General features: G+C 35.2%; 1 protein-coding gene across 3 annotated transcripts in view; it reads left to right on the top strand.

Moving 5' to 3' along the window:
• Positions 1-24,764, top strand: part of LOC131433735 (synaptic vesicle membrane protein VAT-1 homolog-like) — a 104,200-nt gene that overhangs the window by 70,946 nt on the left and 8,490 nt on the right. For all 3 annotated transcript variants that reach the window (XM_058600312.1, XM_058600311.1, XM_058600313.1), the window contains exons 4-5: positions 14,270-14,399; positions 18,928-19,143. In XM_058600312.1, the coding sequence (XP_058456295.1) occupies positions 14,270-14,399; positions 18,928-19,143 (346 nt within the window). The remainder of the gene's footprint in view (positions 1-14,269; positions 14,400-18,927; positions 19,144-24,764) is intronic.

A 24,764-nucleotide genomic window follows, 5' to 3' on the forward strand; every position in this document is an offset into this window, starting at 1 on the left:
GATATTTTGCTGGTATCTATTTGGCAACGCTGTTTTTGACAGAACACGCGTAAATCGCAATTTTCAAACTTTTCAGTTTGGTCTGTACTTTACTCATCAATCGTCGTTTGGTCCATAATTTAATCATGAATGTCCATGTTGGCAAAGTTGGAGGTAGATCTACTTTTTTATCGGAGAATTGTGTTCCGTGACGAAGCTCATTTCTAGTTGAATAGATACGTCAACAAGCAAAATTGCCGCATCTGGAGTGAAGTTAAGCCAGTAGAATTGCAAGAGCTACCAATCCATCCCAAAAAAGTCACTGTTTGGTTTGTATTCTGGGCCGTTGGCATTATTCGTAAAAAATGGCCGATATGTTGGAGAGAGTGTGTCAAAATTAGATCTTGATCATGGGCCATCTAAAGCGGAGCCGCGGCCAACATTTTCGAACATTAAATGATATTGATTGTTTTATCGTTTCCTATAAAGTTTCCATCAATTTTCTCAAATTTTTCGGATTATTTTTGAAAATTAAATCCTGTACCTCTTGAAAATCACCCTTTATATACGCGACTAAAGTTATAGAGCCATTTTCAAAACACGTGTTTTCGGAACGTGTTTTTCTCTAGTGTCAAAAAATAATTTATCTCACAGGAACATATACCAGACAAGTGTTTTGCAAGTTGGTAGTTTCTTAGGTTCGTTGAGAAGCTACTCTTGGGATGTGAACCTAGATCGAAGATCAGTTGGCTGTTACTTCCGGTTCCGGAGATATGATGGTATAAGTGACGTAACCGACGAAACGAATTTTTTTCTTCGCTCAATTGTCTGGGAGATGGGTGATCCGATTTCATCAAGCTTAGGTTTGCTTGAAAACTATTTTTAGGTCGAGAATCAAGTTCGAAGATCAAGAAAATCGGTCACTCCCGATGTTCGGAACTACACTGGTATAAATAAATGACAAAACGTGTTTATTTTATCTCCGCTCAATTTTTCTGAAAGATGGATGAACCGATTGCAATATGCTTAGACTGGTTTGAAACCTACTATTGGGTTGTGAATCAAGTTTGAAGATTACATGGCTGTCATTTCTGGTATCGAAGATACAAAGACTTCAGTGACGTAATCGACAGAACGACTTTATTTTATCTCTGTTCAATTTTCTGGGAGATGGCTTAACCGATTACAACAAGCTTAGATTGGTTTGAAAGCTACTGTTCGGTCGTGAATCAAGTTTGAAGATTACATGACTGTCACTACCGGTTCCGGAAATACAATGATATATGTGACGTAACCGAAAAAACAAATTAATTATTAATTGTATAGGTGACGTAACCGACAAATCGTATTTTTTCTCTTCGCTCAATATTTTCAGAGACAAATGAATCGGTTTTAGCAATCCAATGCTCGTGTGAAAGCTACTATTGAATCATAGATCAAGTTCCAAGATCAAATATCAGATACTTTCGGTTTCGAAGATATAATCTTATAAGTGACCTAACCGACAAGTCGCATTTTTTGTCTTTCTCATATAGAAAGGTTATGCAATCGCTGTAAAAACCAACTTTGAAATCGAGGCTCGGAGGGCCGAATTTCATACACCATTCAATTCAGTTCATCGAGATCACAAAATGTCTGTGTGCTTATGTAGGTATGTTAGTGTGTATGAGACACGACACATAATGTAACTCAATTTTCTCTGAGATGGCTGAATAGATTTTCACAAACTCTTATTCAAATCAAAACTTCATGAGTATTCACAAGCGATGGCGAAACGAGGTGCACATTTCTATAAAACTTACTACTAAATTCATCTAGTTGGCAGATTTTGTTAGTTAGTGGATATATAAAACTACTTTGGGAATATTAGTTCCCGGTTTCCGCTTCCGAAAGCACCGATAGTATTGTAGAAAATCTACAAAAACGATTTCGATTTATCAGTAACGGCTTAACCGATTTTCACGAATAATGATTCAAATTAAAGCTCTTATTGTCATAAAAAATACTGTGCAATTTAGTTCAGATTCGACTTCAGGCTCAGGGCGATAAGTATCACAACATTCAAATCGTCATTCAAAATAACATTCAAGTGCAAAACTGGTACGCGTCGGTACGTGCGATGCGGAAGACAAAAAGTCTACCGACTTTGATTTGTTCGCAGCGTGCTTTGTTCAATTTTGTGTAGCGTGCAGGGTTGCCACTTTGAAATCTATATTTTTCATTTGAAAAATATATAAATAGTCAATTTGTACCTTCTGGTTTTCATTATCACAAAATCATGCTTTTCTATAGAAGTACATTTATTACCTTTCTCATATAGAAAGTTTCATAGGGTAAAGTGTGTTTAAAATTGTACACCGTCATTTAGAGCGACGATGCAAAAAGGGGTATAATTCTTCTAGATTTGACTTAAAACTGATTCAATTTGTAGTTACTTACTGAACGAACTGACTTCGGCTATTCTGGTTCCAAGTTCCCGGTTCCAGAAGTACCGGAAATAGTGGTGTAAAACGAAACTCACTCAATTTTTTCAGAAATGTTTTGATCGATTTCCACAAACAGGCTCAAATAAAAGTTCCTATATTATCATAGGTTACTGTTTAATTACATCCGAGTCTGATTTCCGGTTCAGGAACTATAGGGTAAAGTGTGCGTAATCATTTAGTGCGACGATGCAAAATAAATTCTTATCAACTTGTTTTTTTTTTTTTTTTTTTTTTAATAACTAATTATTGGAATATGAGTTAAAATTAAATTATTAAGATTTAAATTGGGTGTTCAGCCACAAGTGGTGACTTTTCAGCCCTGTTATATATATATGATTTGGTTATTACCATGAAGACATCATTTGCTTCCGCAATTCTGAGATTTTTGTGTAGGGAAAATTCTAAACCTACTTGTATTGTGTAATGGGGAAAAGGAACTTATATACTAACTTACTAACTAATACAGAGAGCGAATCGATTCAATTGAAGATTGCATCGATTTTTGTCGGAATTTGCTTATAATATTATGTGACATTACATCTAATGGTTCTATATTTGTGAGTCTGTGTAACTCATTTGTACTAAACCAGGGAGGACGCTTCAGAATCATTTTCAGAATTTTATTCTGAATCCTTTGAAGCGTTTTCTTCCTGGTGGAACAACAGCTTGACCAAATTGGTACCGCATAAAGCATGGCTGGTCTGAAAATTTGTTTATAAATTAACAATTTGTTTTTTAGACAGAGCTTAGAATTTCTGTTTATAAGAGGATATAAACATTTAATATATTTATTACACTTTGCCTGGATTCCTTCAATGTGATCCTTGAAAGTGAGTTTTTTGTCATACGTTAAACCTAAGTATTTAGCTTGATCAGACCATGTCAATTCCAAGCCATTCAATTTGAGAATGTGATTATTGTTTGGTTTTAGAAAAGAAGCTCTTGGCTTGTGAGGAAAGATAATTAATTGCGTTTTTGCTGCATTTGGTTTAATTTTCCATTTTGACAGATAATCACTGAAAATATTTAAACTTCTTTGTAGGCGACTGCAGATCACTCTTAGATTTCTACCTGTGGCTAACAGACTTGTGTCGTCACAGAATAGCGATTTCTGACAACCAACGGGTAGATTTGGAAGATCAGAAGTGAAAATATTATACAAGATTGGAGCTACACTCGAACCCTGCGGAACACCGGCTCGTACGGGTAGCAATTCAGATTTACAATTCTGATAGCTAACCTGAAGAGTACGATCAGTTAAATAATTTTGAATCATTTTGATCAAATAAATAGGAAACTGGAAATCAGACATTTTTGCTATTAAACCTTTGTGCCAAACACTGTCGAATGCTTTTTCTATGTCTAGAAAAGCAACTCCAGTGGATAACCCAGAAGATTTATTTGATTTTATCATGTTCGTTACTCTGACAAGTCCAAACTGCTCTGGTAAAAAAATTGAATTCTCATTTATATGAGTCATCATTCTTAACAAGATAATTTTTTCAAAAAGTTTACTGATAGAAGAAAGTAAACTAATTGGGCGATAACTTGATGTTTCTGCTGGGTTTTTATCAGGTTTTAGGATAGGAATTACTTTAGCGTTTTTCCATCTTTTTGGGAAGTAAGCTAATGAAAAACACTTGTTGAAAATTTTAACCAGGAGTCTCAAGGCAACATCGGGAAGATTTTTAATAAGAATATTAAAAATTCCATCATTACCAGGAGCCTTCATGTTTTTGAGTTTCCTAATAATTGATTTAATTTCATCAAAATTCGTCTCAATAATGTCATCGTGTGATAACACTTGGGTTGAAATATGATCATACTTCAGTGAGACTTCATTTTCAATAGGACTCACAACGTTTAAATTAAAATTGTGGACACTCTCGAACTGCTGAGCAAGTTTTTGAGCTTTTTCACCATTTGTAAGAAGTATTTGATTTCCTTCCTTGAGAGCAGGAATTGGTTTCTGAGGTTTCTTAAGAACCTTAGAAAGTTTCCAGAAAGGTTTAGAATATGGTTTAATTTGTTCAACTTCTTTAGCGAAATTTTCATTTCGCAAAAGAGTAAATCTATGTTTAATTTCTTTTTGTAAATCCTTAACTATGTTTTTCATAGCAGGATCACGAGAACGTTGATATTGTCGTCGACGAACATTCTTCAACCGAATGAGCAGTTGAAGATTGTCATCGATGATAGGAGAATTTAATTTAGTTTGAGCTTTGGGAACTGAAAGATTTCTAGCTTCGATAATATAATGATTCAAATTATCAATTGCTGTGTCGATGTCCGCAGAATTTTCTAAAATAGTTTCATGATCCACATGATTTTCAATGTGAGATCTGTAATCCAACCAATTAGCTCTATGATAGTTGAAAATAGAACTAATTGGATTAATTATAGCTTCGTTGGAAAGTCTGAATGTTACAGGAAGATGATCTGAGTCAAAATCAGCATGAGTAATCGGTTCACTACAAATGTGACTTTGATCTGTTAGAACCAGATCAATTGTAGACGGGTTTTTCACGGAAGAGAAACAAGTAGGATTACTGGGATGAAGAACTGTAAAGTAACCAGCTGAGAGTTGATTATGAAGTATTTTACCATTACTGTTATTTTGCCTACAATTCCACTGGACATGCTTAGCATTTAAGTCCCCTATTACGAAAAATTTCGATCGATATCTTGTAAGTTTTTGCAAATCGCCTTTAAAGAAATTTAATTGTTCGCCGGTGCATTGGAATGGCAAATATGCTCCAGCGATGAAATAAATTCCATGAATGGTTTCAACTTCGATTCCCAAGCTTTCAATAACTTTAGTATTGAAAGAAGGTAAAATTCGATGTTTAATTTGCCGTTGGACAAAAATGGCAACTCCACCACCAATTCCAGTAAACCTGTCAAATCGATGAACCACATAATGTGGATTACTTTTCAATTTTACATTTGGTTTAAGAAAAGTTTCTGTCACAATGGCAATATGAATTTTGTGAACTTTGAGAAAATTATAAAATTCATCTTCACTCGATTTCAAAGATCGAGCATTCCAATTTAAAATATTCAAATAATTATTTAACATCACTGTTAAATTTTAAATTCATTATAATATTATTTGCAAATTTCCATCCGATTTGAAATGCTTCAAAAAGTGATGAAGTCGAATTCATTTGGATGATCATTTGAAAAAGTTGATCTTGTAGGTAGATCATTTTATTTTCAGTTATATCGCCTAAATCGACTTCATTTAAAGAAGCGAATGGCATTGAAGGAATATTTGTAGGTAGACTGCCATTAGAAGAAGATGATTTGGCCGGTCTACCTATTAATAAATTGTTTTCGTTAGAAGAAGAACTGCAAGGCGGTCCTGTGTTTTGATTATTTACATTAGAAGAAATAGGAGATAGATTTCTACCTAATATACCAGCATAACTGACATTAGAAGAAGATGATGACGAGGTCGATCTACCTGTCAATAAATTGTTTTCGTTAGAAGACGAATTGGCAGGTGCCTTAGAAGAATTTTCAGGTATATTCTGTAAATTTAAGGTCGTTGATTTGACTTGTTGTCTAAGCGAACGAGCGTTTAAAATTTTTTCCCTGACAGGACATTTCAAATAATTGGATTTATGATTTCCATTGCAATTTGAACATGAAAATTTATCAGTGGTTTCATTCATTGGACAAACGTCTTTCGAATGCGATTTACCACAATTCAAACACCGTATATCCATATGACAATTTTTGGTTCCATGACCGAAGCCTTGGCAACGACGACATTGCGTTAAGTTAGCAATACGATTATGCCGTTTATAATGTTCCCAATGAATTTTAATGTGGGAAATGAAACGTACTTTTTCTAAAGTTTTCAAATTGTTTACATCACTTCGATTGAAGTGTATTAGGTAAAGTTCATGGGAAATTCCAGAGCGTGGTTTAGAAGTACCATTCGCTCTTTTTTTCATAAGTATTACTTGGGAAGGGGCAAAACCAAGCAATTCTTTTAGTTCATTTTTAATTTCATCAATACTTTGATCATTTGATAATCCTTTCAAGACAGCCTTGAAGGGTCTGTCTGATTTTATATCATATGAATAAAATTTATGAAGTTTTTCGGACAAATATCGAATAAGACGTTCGTAATCTTCCAATCCATCCACCAAGACTCGACCTTCTCTTCTTCGTCCGATTTGAAATGAGACTTTTACTTCCGGGAGAAAAGTAGAAAGCTCAGTACGGAATGCTTAGAAGTCGGAAATCATCACCGTCACTGGTGGCATAGATTGATGTTTCTTCCCAGAACGACAAGCGTCCATTTTGGGAATTTTTGAAGAATTTTCTTCTATGTCGCTACAATCGGATTCAGGAAGAATCTCGTAAATATTGTTAGACGGCATAGGATCAACGGAAGGGAAATCCGTCCGTTGTCTTTTATTTTTACATTCAGATTCTATAAGATCGTGAATGTTATTAGAAAAATGTTGAATAACGGATTGTGATTTATTCCGTATTGAATTATTTTTAGCCTTAGGCTTGTTGCCTTTCCGGTTGGACGCAGGCATTTTTGAAATTAATGAAATTTTAAATTAAATTAACTAGGCTAAATTAGTCTTCGATTAGACTCCTAGCTAGCCTTAAAAAAGGCTGATTAATTTCTTAGTCACTCTAATATCACTCTTTGTATCACTTAGTCACTCTAATATCACTCTTTGTATCACTTAGTCACTTAGTTAGTGATTCAGGTAGCCTTGAAAAAGACTGAAGCCTTGAATCAATGAAACTCTAGGTAGCCAGAAAAAAATTCCAGGAGCCAAGAGCTATACGCGTGCGGTGCGAACGACTGTTCAACACCGACTGGTTATCAACTTGTTGACATAACTGTTTACAAACTAAAAAGGTTACGTTAGTTCATACCCAAAGAAAGTTTATTATTTTAGTCAAGAATGAAAAAAAAATTCTTGACAGAATCTTCTAGTGATGTTTTTGAAAATATAAGAATCAATTGTATTTCAGATATACGTGTTCAAAAATTTTCAAGAAACTTTTGCTTAGCCCCTTTCTAAAGGTACGGCTAGGGTAAAAATTATGAACTAAAGATTCATATGGTAAATTTTAGCCAAATCGAAATGTACAAAACAAGAAACTTTCGAATTAAATGAAATTACTCTAATTTTTTTAATAAACATATCCTATCGAGAAAACTTTTCGGTCCGGAAATTATTTGTTGCAGAGGTGCTTTCAGACTATTAGCTCTCATTAGTATGCATAAAGATTATCAACGTGCACAAATAGAGTGAATTTGAAATAGAAAGGAAACTATTTAAGACAAGGAAGTTACAAACACCATTTCATATCCTAGGATCTGTTTAAAACAGGGTGTACCCATTGTTGTAAGTAAGTAAAACTATCCATAATGAATGTAAACTTGCTATTGGCTAGTGCCAAAAATAGTACGATTTGACACAATTTTCCGATTATTTCCTTGCAGAACCCCTTTCCTGATCTGTTACCAGAATTTTATGCCGAACCTTGTATTCATTTCCTTCTGATAAAAGGGCGGAAGGCTTGGATCATTACGCTGAAGCATAACAAGGACATCCAAACAGCTCTGAAAATCGTTCATAAAGGGAAAGAATGTCGCGCTGTTGCAGTGTATATTCGAACTTGGGGAAAACACTTCTTTGGGTTAGTAGGGGGAAAGCGTATCGCTCGGTGCTACAGACGACGGTTGATTGTGTGGTTTGTGAAACAAGCGAACAAGATCGGTGGGTCGGAGAGCGATTTAATGAAATTGAATTTTGTTTGCCTGTTGTCATGCCGTGTAAGATGGAAAAATTTGTTTACTTTGGCTCAATTTTCGACAGGGCGTGGAGGGTATGGGTTAACTCGATTCGTTCCCGGAATTGAGAGATGAAGTTGGGAGTACAGAAAATAGTGTATCGGAAACGGTTTGCGCTCTGTCTGATATCCTCAAGTGGGGATTTATGAAAGATGGTCTGGAACGCACTTCAAAAGACAAAGATGATATCCATGAAAGAGGATTGATGGCAATCGTTTGACGGTTGGAATATGCTATCTGCTACGGATTGAATGAAGAATACTTCGTCACATGAAGAACTTGAAATTATAACTTTTCTTCACATATTTTGTATCGGACTGAAACAGTAAATTTCAGCTATCTCAAATGAATCTCGACGATAATTCTTGCTAAAAAAATTATAACCTCTCACAGAGTTGTTAGTATAATTGTAGCAATATGTCTTAAAGCCCTGGATAAATGTAAACTCGTTCTGTGCAGCCTGTTCCAGGGTATCGAAAAACTCTAAAGCAAAAGTAACGCCGACTTTTCTTCAGACGAAGATCAAAGGTTGAAATCCAAGCAGCATCATGGCGGCAAACATTTCCGGAAAATAGCGACTGCTCATCCTACCAACGATTTCTTCCGCTTAGCAGACAGGCGGTTTAAAGGTTGCTTTGCTTCGTACAGAGGGCGGTCCTCGCATCATCTTGCAGAACCCCGGCCCGGCGAAAGCGGAGCTGAAAACAACAAGTGCAAAACGATTTCGGTATCGATTTTTCATTTCGGTTTACTGCTCTTGAGAGTGTTGGCGGTTTCACACTTTGACTTTTCATTGGATTTTCATTCCGGTTACGTCTCACCGAGAATACAGTGCGTGTTAGTTCTAATATCCTCCCAAATGTAGTTAGAGCGTAAATCCAGTGGGTTTACTGAATTTTTCATCAATTATTAGTTGAGGGAATAAATAAATAAAGTAAATACAGTCTCTATGTTAGCATTTCAGTCTAGGCAATTATAAAACTCATCAATACATAAAAAATACAGTTTATTTAAAGCACTACTAAAATACACCAAGTAAAACAGCATTCTAACAGAGTTTATACAAGGTGTTTGTAGAACAAACCAGAATCTGTGAATTTCTAGGACTGTTCATTGAAGTAAGATTTAAAGGATTCTATGGTTGATAATAATGTCGTTAATATACTATATTACAAAAAAATGAGGAATACCATAAAAATGTATCATATGGGCCGAAAAACAGTAAATTAAGGAAGTCCATTGGTTCCTATTCTATATCTAGTACCTGAAACTTGCACTGGAAAACCAGTGGTTTTCATTGATCACACGAGAATACCTACATAAAAATCGACCACACGAGTCACCCACAAAACACTTGCATTGCGTCATGGAAAGTTCCAAATTACTTTATAATATCTCATCATGTTCAGACACAGCGGAAGATTCGTTGATCTCACAACCATTCCGGAAGTTTTAATTAATTCCTTACCACAACCCGGCGGGTGGCGGAGTATGACATCATACGTATTCCTTTTCGTTAGTAGAGGGCGTATTAAGAGACATACTAAAAGTGCTTTCTAGTTGAATGCAGTGTTACGTGTAAGCGAATTCACATATTCACGCTTGCTTGTTTCACGTGACTTACATGTCTCTCCATGGTCTCCCCTAAAACACATAACGTACGCCTTATCCTACCAAGCTTATTTTGGTTTATGTTTTTACCAAGTTTAACATTCTACATCCTCCTTTCTGGTTGATACTAAAACTCTCAGGAGTCTTCGGAATGTGATGTGTATTCTGCCTTCGGGCAACTTTTTCGGCTGCTGGACAGATGAAAAAAAGGTCGGAAAATAAAACCAGGAGCAGCATGTCTGTTTTTAACGAGTCATTGTATGGCGCGCACGGCTCATAAAATGTGAAAAAATTCAATTTTTATTTTCGGCTGCCACTGAATATTTAATGCGTTTTCCCTTCTGGTAGTTTTGGGTGGCGTGCCAAACAGGCTGAAGTTTTATCTCGATCAATAATTCCGTCTTTGATAGCTTATTGTTGCTAGTTGGTAGACGATTACGACGACCTAGTTCGCATACTAAAACTCTGATTATAACCTTTTCGTGGAACACGACCATAGATCCATGACCGATTCGAGTGTGTATCTCGATTCAAGTTTGTTTGTGAGCCTACTGCTTCTAGTGAATTATTAATTACCTATGCCGAGGTCAAATTGAAAAATCTGGCGATTTTTATCAAATGACGATGACTTAATACATTCACTAGATGCTAATTTCTATAAATTATATTCGATAATCTATGATGTGATATCGTTTTTATGGAAAAAAGTTTTAAGTTCTGATCAAAAATAATTATGTTGAACATGTTTTTATTCATTTCTAATGAAAGTTGCCGATTACTGTTCCACAGTATCCGACGACAAACAAATTGAAAAAGACTGATGAACAACATAGCGGAAGTGAAAATTTGCGAATAAAATTTATATTCGAGAAAATTGTTCTGCCAATTGTATTACTTTGGATGTGATGAAGCTCAAGTCATAAAACAACCCAATTTTAGGCAAGAGCTCGGCGCACATGCCCAAGAGTTCTGCTCCCTAGAAAAATAAATTGTTTCCTTCGATTTTAAAGAAAATAAACTTTAAATGGGTTTTCTAGAAAGCAAGTTCTAGAAGTCCGTCTTCATCGTTATTTAAAAATTACTTCACCAATTGTTCTCAAATTTGCACACACTTCCTTCATATAAAATACCCAACCCAGACATTTTTTTTTCTTTTTGTTGTTAATTTGGGAAGGCCTAACAGCTACAAAATGGCGGATTTTTTCGTGGAAAATTTCAGTTTTGACTTTAAACAACCACCAAAAACAAAAAAATATATCTTTAATTTGACGTTGAGGTTTAGAAACCATCTACTACAACTATGTAACTTGGATTTTTTAACTTCTGATAATTTTGCGTTGAGATACAGTGGACACAGCAAGTCATGATTACATGATACTTTTTCACCGAAAAATTTTTCAATATCTTTTCACGAAAAAAATACAAAATAATGCTCGAATGATTATGCTTTGTATTATGCAAAATATTTGAATTTATATGTTTACGTTTTGTTTTTGACTCATCAGTGCATAGCAGTTCAAATTGAACTGTTTAATGCAAAACTCGGCAGTTCAATTTGAACCGCTAAGCAGACCCTACATCCCGGTTCACCGGCTGCTGCCCACTAAAATGATGATCATTTTGATTCCAGAGTTGGATTATGGATCCGTGTTTCATCCATTGTCACATATCGATGCAAAAAAAATTCTGATATATTACTTGTTAACATAATCAAACACTCTGAATCAATACGTTGTTGACTGTGAGTAAACCCGGTACCTATTTTAAAAAGAGCTTTTTTATGGTCAAATGTTCCTGCATAATTGTAAACAGACTGCCTTCCGATATCTTTACGGCCTCAGTTATGTCACGCTATTTAAATGTACGATTTGATATAATCAATTTGTACTCAGTCAACTCAATTGGATAACCAGAACGTTCACTATCATCGGTGTTTGTACGACCATGTTAAAATACAGAAAACCAAATAAAAATGGTTCTTTTCGATGGAGCAGAGTCCGGATAACTTTTTTATAGTTACTGTTGAGCTTGTACAGTATTTTTTTCATCAAGATGCAATTATAAATTATCATACAAAGTTATTTTCAAAATAACAAAAGTAGCTTTACTTAAATGGCTGTAGCTTTTTTCTGACTAATGAAAATATTACGAAATTTCACACATAGTCTTTTGAAAGTTGATACTTCATAACCGTCATATGAATTTGACAATGATAGTGCCATCTCTGTGACAGTCATATGACGTATTGAGTGATGTGTTAATCTTATAATAAATCGCAGCTTTTCTTAATAAGCTAATCCGATCCGATCTCGAAAATCTTGGACACGTTTGAAATTTACTAATAGGCCATTTGAAAAGTGCACTATTCCATTTCCATTCCATTTTCTCATAGAGGGGTCAATGATCAAATTCCATCATTGCTGATACTTTTGATTTTGCGAATGTTTCCGAATAAGCGACGTAAATGTTGAAGTCAAGGGGAGGACGCTTAGAACAATGTGCCAATCACACATTAACACAATGCGTTGATGCATTTATCAATATTGGCACTTTCGTTTTCATACATTTGTACAGTTGCGGCACACAAAGGGCTCAGTTTTGATAAGTAGCTGTTTCATGGGGCCCAGAGTGGCACACTTAGGCTCACAGTATACCACGTGTTTTTTTAGAGGCACAATATAGTTTGTGTTGAGCGACTCTCCCCTTGGTTGAAGTGCACTTTCGTGAATCACTAGAATTATTCTGAATGGAGCTGAATGAATCTACCTGAATTCGTGTCAAAAAAAAGCTCATTGAAAAACATGTTTTTAATGAGACTATTTGAATAGCAAGCGAAAGGTTTTATCACACCACATTATACATAACGCTAGAATTTTGCCTAATTTCGTAAATTCGCACTACAAGCTGAATATTTTCCGAAAAAAATAATCGTATAAAATCGTCTTGATACAAAAAGATTTCAGCGCAATTTTATTTTATTAACTTGATAAATTAGTACATTTATTCGCAAAACGAAAAAACAAAAACTAACGGATGATACACTAAACAGATTTTCAGAAGGCATCTAAGATTCGCAATAGGTTTGTTGGTTTGAAAACAAGCCTTACTCGAGTCATCAATAATTATGACGAACTTGAAGGCTTGATTTACATAGCATCATTTTATCCAATTGCAGTGATTTCTTCTAGGAACGCACTCATTGATTTTTTTCTGACAGAACGTGCACACAAGCATTAACAGCTCGTTAAGTCGTCATAAAAGTAAACTTTATAAGCCCATGATTTAGAGCAATTTGAAAGCAGTTTAGATTATTTCCGAAACTGTAAATCATAGCTTAGCCAGCGCGTATCAGCTCTTGACTATGATGAGATCATTTTCTTCGAAAAGGTTTTCTCCAGAGCAAAGCATGTTCTTTCAGTAAACAAATACTCGATGACATTTTCTGATATTTTCTTTCAAATTTAAGAGGATTTGGAAATTTTGCTGTGAGAACATTCTGGAACAATCGAGCACAAGATCAAGCCTACCGATGCAAGTTTGTTATATTTTTTATAGTCTGCTGAAAGATATTCGGAAACTCAGCTAACTCATCCATTTTCCAGACGGGTATGAGTAGCAGTTTGACAGAACCGAATTCCGGATATGAGTACTGTACCGAGAACACAATTTGAAGTATACTTTCAATCCTTCTCGAGCTCACTCCATAATGCAGCTTGTGCAATCGACATTGCATTTGGACGTGGAACTGCGGCTTGCGGCGTTGGTGGTGCCAGTATTCCAGTCAGTGACGCTACAGCTGTGGCCTGCCTGTTCGCTTTCAATTCCATGAGCATTGACAACACTGGTCATCAGATTTCTTCCATCAGCTGCAAACTGCACGTAATTTTCCCAGGAAACCAGACAATCTGCCGCGACGATGTGATGTTACTATGTGCACTGACTCCAGTTTCGTTGTCAAGTGCATGTGCCTTACTGTAAAGAGTTTCCTTTTCGCTCGATTTTCCACCGACATAAGCACACACACGCGGATGGCAATGGCAATGACATCACGTTCGGCCAGTTTGTCTGTCTGTTCTTCGCCCGGACGGTTGTTGAATGCTTCAAACGCTGCCTTAGACGACGATTCGGCTTACCAGCTCCCCAAAGTGAAGAAATTTTCTTAATTATGTGTGGAATATAAATTGGAAAACATTTACCAGATGCTATCTGTCACACATAGGGAAGGAAGGGGACATGCTCGTGTCGGTGAAGCAACCATGTTTTGAAATATTTTATATTACATTTAAATTTGTTCCCGTGACACTTGACACCGACTCACCGGTACTCATATTTTTTTTCTTTCTTATCTTTTCTGCAGTGGTCTCAACTTCCAGGACTTGATGGTGCGCTTGGGAGCGATCGATTCACCCCCGAAGACACCCACCATCCTCGGATTCGAATGTGCCGGAGAGATTGAAGCCGTGGGCGAGGAAGTTGAAGGATTCAAGGTAAGTTGTTCGGATGGAGTGGAAAAATTGATAATTGCACCAGAGAACTAATGCGGGGGCTTTCGAGCAAAAACTTGAGTGGAACTATTCGCCGCTGTCAGTGCTGCTGCTGCTGCTGCTATGGCACTGTTTCCATACAGAAAAATAATGGGAAAAGTTTTACGTCTTCGATCCTGCTGGAAGTGCTGGCTGAATAGGATGCGGACGTGATGTGGCACAGCTTCGTGTACACTTCTGTGCAAGTGTCTCGGACAGTTGTTAGCTTCGGGAGCATATGATTTTGATTTTTGGAACCAGTCCAAAAATCAACATTGATCGTGATTATGTTATATTTTTAGGTGCATCTAAACTTGTTTTAGATCACTATCGAGTGTTCATTCATGTACCAATGTGAAGTTTTATTGGTATTATTCTGTGGTTTCGCCCGCATACGTTGAAAAGCGTAGATATATATTTTCAGGCATTCAATACAAGAATCGGGCCCTAATTATTAATTAAAAGTTCATGTAATTGTAATATCCAAAGGCGTTCCCGGAATTTATTCAGAAAATTAAAAGCACAAGATTATTCGACAAAATCGATATTGTCTTCTTCAAAGTATTCCCTATCGACTGCAACACACTATACAGTTTTCGGTGTGGCCATTAGTGCCATTTGCGATTTTTCCATAATGTCATCTCGAGTGCTGAAACGCGTTTCACGGAGCGGTTTCTTAAGTCAACCGAATAGGAAAAAGTCGCAGGGCGCCAAATCAGGCAAATTCGATGGTTGCTGAATGGTATTCGTTTCGTCGTTAGCCAAATGTTCACGGATAACGATGGCACCAATGACGGTGACGGTGGTTATCGTGATGCAAGATCCACGATTTGCTTGCCCACAAATCTGTTTTTTTGGCGAAAAGCTTCACGCAAACATCTCATAACGCCCGAATAATACTTCTTGTTGACGGCCTTGTGGAAGGAATTTATTATACACAACACCCTTGTAATCAATGAAAACTGTGAGCATCCCCTACCGCTTCTCTCAACATCATTCACAGACGCACGGCTACTTCTGAAACGTTCGTACCACTGATAAACGACTGTTTTCTTCAGAGTATCGTTGCCGAAACACTCTTCTAATATTTGCAATGTCGTCGCACCATTGAAACTGCTTTTAACGCAAAATTTAATGCAAAATCGTTATTGAAAACTTAATTTCATTTTGAAAATTGTACAAAATCGAGGACACGCACAATCGGAGATGTATTTAATAAAACGTAACTTTTGCAAATGTCCAGCTATTAAGTTGAAAATTTGATAGAATATCAATGACAGATGTGGAAACCTAAAAAAATTAAAATTTTAAATTTAAACGCCATTTAAACCCATTTCCCCGTCTTTGCGTCTGCTAGGATCTCAAATTTTTATGTATTTGACATAGAACTAGTATTCCAAACAACGTGATGAATGTGATTCTACTTCGGAACAACTCCGTGTTTTCCTACTGATTATAGCTTTCATCAGACGTCATGCTTTTTGTTATTATTCCGGTAACCAACGAAAACTATTTAATCTTGAAGTTTTACTTCAAATATTTGATGGAAAAGACACACATTTATTTACCAAATTTAAACCAATTGTCGGATTTTCTTGGAATTTCCGGGGAATGAAATACTACCAATTAGATATGTTTTAAACAAATTTGTTTCATTCAGATTCGTCCTTTTCGCTTGACCCATCAAGTTTTGTGTAATCTAGTTTACTAGTGTTTTTAGTGAAATTTTCTCCAACTTCAGCCCTGTTTTAATAGATTTGGGATGTTAGCGAACTTCCGTCTTCATAGCTGCCCAGTCCTTTTCAATTCAGCGAAGTTCCGGAGAATTTTGTGAACTCATTTCTTTTGGCACAAAGCTAACTCCGTTAGCTCGGCACCAATCCACCACCAACCGTACGTAATAGCAGAATGCTAGATCAGACCAAAACAGAGTTGACAATTCTCGGTTAATTTTTCAAACGGGCGTATAAGCAAGTGACAGTTTCTCTTTGATCACTCACTCTTTCGATTATTGTGATGTGATTAAAAAGATTTTCTTTGATATCACTATTCCGTTTGAAAGTCGAAAGTTTCGGGTATCATTTCATGAAAAGAGTTGAGTGATAAACGTGGAAACCGCTTGGTAATTAATAGAAAAGAAAGTAAACAAAGAGAAACTGTCACTTGCTTATACGCCCTTTTGAAAAATTAACCGAGAATTCTTGAACTGTTCCACCATTTTGCTGGTCATTTTACTATCCACTGGTATTTGCGATTTCAAAGATTTTAGCAATCCATTGGTGAGACGTTTCTGTTATTGATTGTGACCAAATTTTTTCACGTCTTTTGTTCTGGCAACATGACTGAAACTACTGCATGTATAACTATGAAACAGAAGATTTTTAATATGCCATTTTATCCAAATACACCCTTCATGCTGCTAGTGTCCATTTAAAATTTTTGGTTTTTTCGGTTATGAACATTTAACTATATGGTTGTTCGCCACTCGAATAAAAAAAATTCTGCCTTTATTTGCAGGATTGAAAAACGAACCCAGGTAGGCTGCGTGAAAGGCGATGGTCGTGCGCATTATGCCCGCCTTCTTCCAAAATTCTCATTACTGATCGATTTATAACGGACAATATTCTTCCTCACGTATTCAGTGCTTGTGTTCCGCCTCAGTACCAATACATACACAGTTCGAAAAAATCTTGTTATTTCACATCTTTCAAGATGCACATAAATGGAACGTAACATTTCACACAAATTTATATTTAAGAACATGTAATATTTTGTGATTTGAAAATTACATGGCTTGAAATCGAATGAAATAAAAAATAGAAAGAAACGGTGCGACTTGAAACGAGAAACATTAGATCTCAAAGAACGTCCGTTGATCGACTGAGCCACAGATGCACATATCTGCTTGATGAATAATTGATACATTTAAACCCATATGAACTTGGTGTATAACTTTTCTAATTTAAAAACGAACTTAACGGCTTCAAATTATCACTAGTTCGTGAGCTCGTGAATCAATTCATCACGGAAAGAAATCCGTTACTGCTGTTATGATTAGAAATTCATGAAACCAATCATTTTAACTTATCATGAAACCATGAGCAATGACTCTTCTCCCACGAAAATTAATCATGGTTCGAAAATGCGTTGAATTTGGAACACCATCTAACGAAAATCAGAAAAAATATTTTGTTCAACCACTTTGATTGATTTGTTTCATAGATATAACAACACAAGCTGTATTGATGCGCCTAAATATTATGAATAAGACGGTTTTTTGCAAGAATTCGACATAGAGTTTCTTTTTAAGAGTTTTGATTCATTCGTGTTTTTTCATGCAGTTCGTTTAAGTGTTTAAATTTTGAAACATAAAATCAAAAATAGAAGTAATGAACGCAAGTAAACACGTTATCTCTTGCGTCGTCGTTTATCAAAAACAGAATATTTAAATTTTAAAAGAAGTTCGTCGTGCTTTTCACTGAATTTATATTGCAAAAATGACCATCGTTGCAAAAATCACATATAACGCCTGAATTTATGTTGCAAAAATTACCATCGTAGCAGAAACACGCCTGAAGTTATACCCAAAAACTTTAAGTGCGTTATTATTTTCCCCAAATCATGACTCGTTTTGCTCATTTCAAGAATCGGAATTTTGCCCGTGTAGAATTATGCATCTTTCAAATAACGATGCTACTTGAAAAGTATGAACCATAGCCAATATTTATCAGGAAGTTTTGTATGGCCAATGGCTATACCTCTCTTTAAGATTCCTTCTCCGACGTTATTGTGTAAAAATGATAAAAAAAATCAACAAAGCCCCCGGATGCCTGGTCTAGCCACTGGATTCTGCTTTCCCGGTTACTTGAAGCTACTACATGAACAGTAATCTGTTCACAGTCGGATATTTTAGAGGATGCTCCGACTGGTTGTAAACTTTTATCGGAGAGCTCTGGGTTAAATAAAAAAATTATTTGCACTTTTAGAATCGGACGAAGTTGTCGGAAATATTGCGTTCGCAACCTTTGAAAAAGTTAATAAATGTGAATGATTAAGAATAACTTGTAGAAAGATGTAAAGATCTTGATTAACGAAAGAACGGTTCAGAAGAATTTGTGCCATTTGTACTTTGATCCTTCCAATCAATGAATTTGAGCTTAGAAAGAGTAACGATTCGTGTACGATTGAGCTAAACGTAGCAAGTTTGTTACCATGTTACTATCGCTTTTAGTATATTAGGGTATATAATATTTCGTCCTTCATTAGCTCATTAATATACAAATTAAAAACGGTCGCATTCCTTCTAAATATAGTTTATAAACGCTATGCGAAGGAACTAAAAGGTTCCACCTGTAAAAAAAATGGAGATACACGTAATGAATCACCAGAAGCTGTCGAGGTCGAATCGCTGTTCTTTACCTTTAGTAGCTTTTCATCTTTCCATTTTAGTTTTCTCCTCTCTCATCATATTTTCCTTACTGTTCATTTTCAGGTTGGAGACCGCGTCGTAGCGCTGCCGGAATTCCGCGCCTGGTCCGAGCTGGTGGCCGTCCCCACCAAGTACGTGTATCATATTCCGGACGAAATGACATTCCAGGATGGGGCAGCCATCGTAATGAACTACCTGGTTGCCTACATACTCATCTTCGATCTCGTCTCGCTGCGGGAGGGTAAATCTATCCTGCTGCATTCCGTCGGTGGCGGTGTGGTAAGTAGATGTTAACATCAACCATTGGCGCTTAATTAGTGTGTCAATCAAAAGGCCATGCTCGGAAGGAATTTCCAAATAAATAAGTTCACTGCTAGCACCAGTGGCTTTCGTTTAAATAATGGACGTGACACATTGAGCCACAAAAGGATTAGCTTGTCGTCATGGGAAAAGATTGATGACAAATGACGCTGGGCTTATGTATCATTAATATGCATGTGTTGAGTATAGAGCTGAATGGGAGGCTTGATCCGGAATAAAGTTCATTCTGGATTCTATCGAAATATTGATAATGAAATTTTCGAAAGCTTTGATTTGTTAAGAAGTTCCAAAACTACGCAAAACTGTACAAACTATGAACTTTAGTTATACATTTCATGTTCATGTGTCGTCATATTTTCTGAGAAATATTATCATGAGGATTTATTTCATTTTAATTTCACGTTACATGTGAAGTAAGTAGAGTAAATTTCAATTTTTTCCAACTTATATTTTCAAAACAGTTCTGATGTTATCAGTAAAGTTATTGTTAGTGTGTGACAAGATGCTTACAATTCTCAAAGCAATTCTGCAACGTAAATCCGGTAATTGTTTAAATTCATGATTTTTCTGAGATTTTGCCGTTCTACTCTTCATTGTCTCATATCGTATGGGATTTTTCAAACAGAGTGACTGGTAATTTGTGTTACACCCAAAACGGAGTGATAGAAGACCGCATTCCTTACTAAGTTATTGCAAAAATCATTCTGTACTGGCTCAATGCGTTTCTTTTTGTTCGGGTATTCAAAGGTAATGCAAAAAGTTCTAGGCCCATTGACTTCTCATGCTCATGCCTTAACTATACTAGACCACAATGTTCGTACACAGAAGCGTATTTCGGTCACTATCTAAAATCTCCTCCAGAGTTAAAAGATGTAGTGAATTTGAAAGGAAAAAAAATCCACAGTATATATTTTTTCTGCGCAGTAATTTTAGGATTATTTGCTTTCAAGAAGCTAAACATTTATTAACGGTTTCTTTTCTTGAATGCTGGATCGAGTTGCATTGGAAACCAATTTGTCATAGTTTTCCAGTCGAGTCAAGTCGGCGCTTAACCGGTTCGACGACTGGATTGATGATCCCGGACCGGTACGGCTCGTCCGAATTCACGGGGCTTTCAAAATTTCTGACCTGACTCGATCAATCAAATGACAGCCATTCATGATGATCTAGATACTTCTTGGTGCACATAATCCACACAACACGAGTGACGCAACGCTCTGCATGAGCTTTTAGAAGCAACAAAAAAAAATTTAAAGTAAAAGCAAATATTAAAACTTCGTCTCTCCTCTTTCGAGTCGATGTTGTTTACAAACGTCCCCTTATCAATTTGTTTATCACAATTCCCGCACGTATTCTACGTTCTGAAACGAGTCTACGATGAAGTGGTGACAATATTAATGACATTCGAGGAATGTTAATTATTCTTGTCTATCTCGATTAGCACTGTTGTTGCATTCCGAATAAAGCGTAAATGAGCAAAAAAAAACATCATAAATAAATTAAAATAATTAGACATTCGCTGTTAGTTGTAAATGCTCTTATTTAATGCAATGATATCATCGTAGGGTTGTTGGATTAGCAAGTTAGAGTGAGGTAGTGTCCCGCTGAAAAAGGTCGCGCAGATTTCCCTCAGAAGGCAGATTGCATCTGACAGCAATTTTTGTCGGTATTTTGGAAAAAGAAAAACGGTAAAATTCAAACAAGAACGCAACAATTGTTGACGAAAGAGTCTTTCGTATAACGATTATTGGAAATTGGGTTCCATCCGAATCCTTGTCAAATCCGAATCCTTGCCCTTGTTTATAGAGCCGTGCCTTCAATTTCTTTTCATTAGAAATACTAGTGACCTGACAACTGACTTCTTTTTTCAGGTAAAAATTCAACTTATTGTTTTTCTTTCTCTCTGTTGTGAATTTGAAAAGCCTTTCGACCAATGTTGCCAGAACAGAAGTAATGTTGATAAATATTCAATGTAATTTCAATAACATGCACAAAACGATCGAAATCAGCATTTCGGCAAAAAGTTAGTTAATTTTCTGATTTTTATTAGTTATTCTTACTATGCTAATTTAGATTTTCAATTCTCATTTCCTTAAGGAGCAAGACTCTTTGCAAGCGTATGAGTAATGTCAACAATGTGTGCGTAAAAACAAATTCCGACGCTTCTTCTCCTGATTTTAATCAATTAATCTTCCACACGCAGAGAAAAAAATTGTAAATATAACAAAATTTGGGTTTCACGCAACGATTTTTTTTTGTTAAAATAGTGACAAAAGAAAATCTGGTTTGATATAAATAATATTGCTGCTTGAAACTACAAAACATGATAATCAATTTTACTCAGTGTATTAGTTTGTTTCAAACGACATTTTGATAAAAACAACAAATATTTCACTTGTGCGTTCCTGTCAATTTATTGACAAACAATTTCACAGTGAATTCAATTTGAAAAATTTGTTACGAATGAACGAACCTTAGATAAAGTTAAGAATTGTTGCGCTTTAAATTTACAAACTTTTTAGTTGAAATAAATTACCTTAAATTTAGCTATTTCAACTAACGATTTTGTTTGTTGAAATCATACTTTTTTGTTTGTTTTTAAAAATAAAATGATTTCTTTCAAACTAATTTACAAGGTTATATTCAAAACTACTTTTATTTCGATTTATATTGGTTTAAAAATTTCTAGAAAACAATTATTTTTAATTTTGAAATTTTTTAAGACGTTTCGTCATTCCCGTTGCTACACGATCGAATTATTCACATACCTTGTATGTAATTGTAAAGCTCTGTTTCTTAATTTTTATAGCATCCAAACGATTCGGTGCTCCATCAGTCCGACCAAAACAGAGAACCTGCATCAAATAATTTTGGAAAAGAAAATGTGTTATGTAATGTTATGCAACTTTTTAAAATATACTTTATCATCAATACATACACTTGTACCCTTAGGACATGAAAAAAGCAGATCAATTTTTACTTATGAAACGCTTACAAACTTCTTCCGTGGGAGACAATAATGTCAATAATGGTGTATCCGCGCGAGAAAAAATTGTTCTGGTTTACATGAAATAAAACTAACGCGGTTCATTTAAACAGTAAACTTAGTTGTATCATTACACAAATAATACCATAGATAAATTGAACCAAGTTTTTTCTAGATGTGAAGGTATAGCAGGATTGAGTCAACGAGAACATTTCCGATAACATTAACTCAACTTTGGTTGACATGTAAAAAATTGTTAGTTTATTTCAACAATAAACTCAGTCGGAACAATTATATTTTTGGTTTGGTTGGACCATAATTTTGATTCAAATCAAACAGAGGTCATTGTTTTTGTTGAAGGGAGAAATTGGTTTGAAACAATCATATTCTAGCTTGAAATGAATATAAATCAAATTTAAAAAACTACTAACTGTTTTGTTATTTTAAACATGCTCAATTTCTCTGCGTGCATATGGTTGAAAAATAAACCAATCGGATCATTCTGCTTAAAATTGCAATTCAAGAAAAGCGAAAATCTTAGTCTAAAACTCTTCCGCTTTCCCTAAAACTGCTCGAGAAAAAATATTTTAGTTTCAGCTTACATCCACTACACTAACACATTTGATTAGCAACAAACACATTCCTGTATGGATTTCCTCTTGCAGAAATTATTGCGATATGAAGATTTACGAACCTTCTATAAGTAAACCCGCAAAATAGGAACCTTCAATTTTACACGCGAGACGCAATGAATATGGAAAGTTGTCTTAAAACTATGTATTTATCCGAAAAATTTCTTTTTAACAGAAAATATTTAGTTTTGTTTATTTTGTGTAGCGCAATCTAATACAAATGCATTGAAGCAGTGTTGCTAGCTTTTTAATTAGGGAATTGAAATCTACATTCATAAAATGGAACAATTTTCCATCAAACGTTGGTAAAAAATTTATCAAAACTGATATTTCATCCAAAAAGTCTGGCTTAACGTTCGTTTGAGAATAAATTATTGCTAAAAAAGATTGTTTGAAACTCAATCGGGCAAGCCACTTTGATAAACTGGTTGCACTGCATATCTGAATACATAGATCTATGACATATGTACCAAATAAAATGTACGTAATACACAAATTACTAACACAAGTTAACTTGGTTTACTCTTGATTCTTAATAATGATCAAATATTAGTTGAAATGGCTATTTTTTTTGTTGAATTTACCAATTAAACATGCTGTCATCTCTTAGCTAAGGTACACTCCATTTTCATTCAACTAATTTTTAGTTGAATAGAAAAATAAAATGTTGTTTTCAATAAACCTGTATCGTTGAATTGGCTTATGCAGCTATATGGCGTCCTGTCACCGAAAAAATGTTAACACTGTAATGACTACTAGCCACTAGATGGCACACTACTACCGGAAAGTATTTTGCAGTCGCGTCGCGGTTGTCTTTTCTATATTGGCAGGTATAACTACGATGTTGTATTGGAGAAAAAGACATAAACAAAACATAAATTTTTTTTAGGATATTTTTCTTCTAAATCGCTGTTTTCTTCATTCGACTTCGCGAAATCGACTCTTTCACTGAAAACATTTACAAAAAACATTTGACGTATTGCAACATTCGAAACTCACTTCACTTATCCACGTAAAAACATTATTACGCACAATCGCTTCAAATGCGCACAAATTCTGAATACACTTTCCACTAAGAGTTTACGTCATTTTTACATATCGTTTTAGAAATTTATATATGAATTTATCGTAACACATGCGAAAAACATCAAAACAATTTGTTAATTAAACCAGTTTAATTTTTGTTTTCTTTGTGCTGTCCTTCAGCAATGATGGTGATAGATAAATAGAAACAAATTTTCTGATTTTAATAACAAAATTAGTTGTCAATGAGAATTTCGTGTGGATTGAAATATTGCTGGTTTGTGTCCAGGATATTTCATTTCATGTTTACTTGATTTACAGATTATAGAAAACAGTTAATAACTGAAAACAGCAAGCTTCATTCACATTAAGATCAGAAGATTCTGAGAACACTATTATTTCTCCCGGCAGTAACATTAATTTCAAAATCGAGAACTTGCTTATGCCAATTTCAACTAATAAGTGAGTTGGTCCTGTCCTAGGATGGCACTACTTTTGCACTACTAAGAAGAATAAATAATAGTCAAGAAAATCAAAATGGGTTCAAAATACATACAGATCACTTAAAAGAAGCATACTTGAACCTAAGACAAGACCTGACAACTGGATTCTTATTCTTCCTTCCGAATCATCCTTCGCGTCATTTTGGCCCTGTTGGATAAATACCAACGTATCGGCTGCAGTGTAGCCATATCTACAGATGTTTTTAATAACTTTGTGCTAAGAAAAAAATATTTATTTAATTTAAATTTTTAGACTCGGGTTTTGATTAGCAATAAACATGAAAAATGTTTTGGTGAATGCATTTTTTATTATATATTTATGCTTAAAAACAATTAATTGAGCTTTGTTGAACGCATAACCGGAACCATTGTTGACGTATTACCGGATCTTTTGGAAACCGGAAAAAATTCAAGTTTGGATAGAAGTGCTTAGTG

This window comes from Malaya genurostris, chromosome 3 (genome assembly GCF_030247185.1).
Source record: "Malaya genurostris strain Urasoe2022 chromosome 3, Malgen_1.1, whole genome shotgun sequence".
Taxonomy (NCBI): Eukaryota; Metazoa; Arthropoda; class Insecta; order Diptera; family Culicidae; genus Malaya; species Malaya genurostris.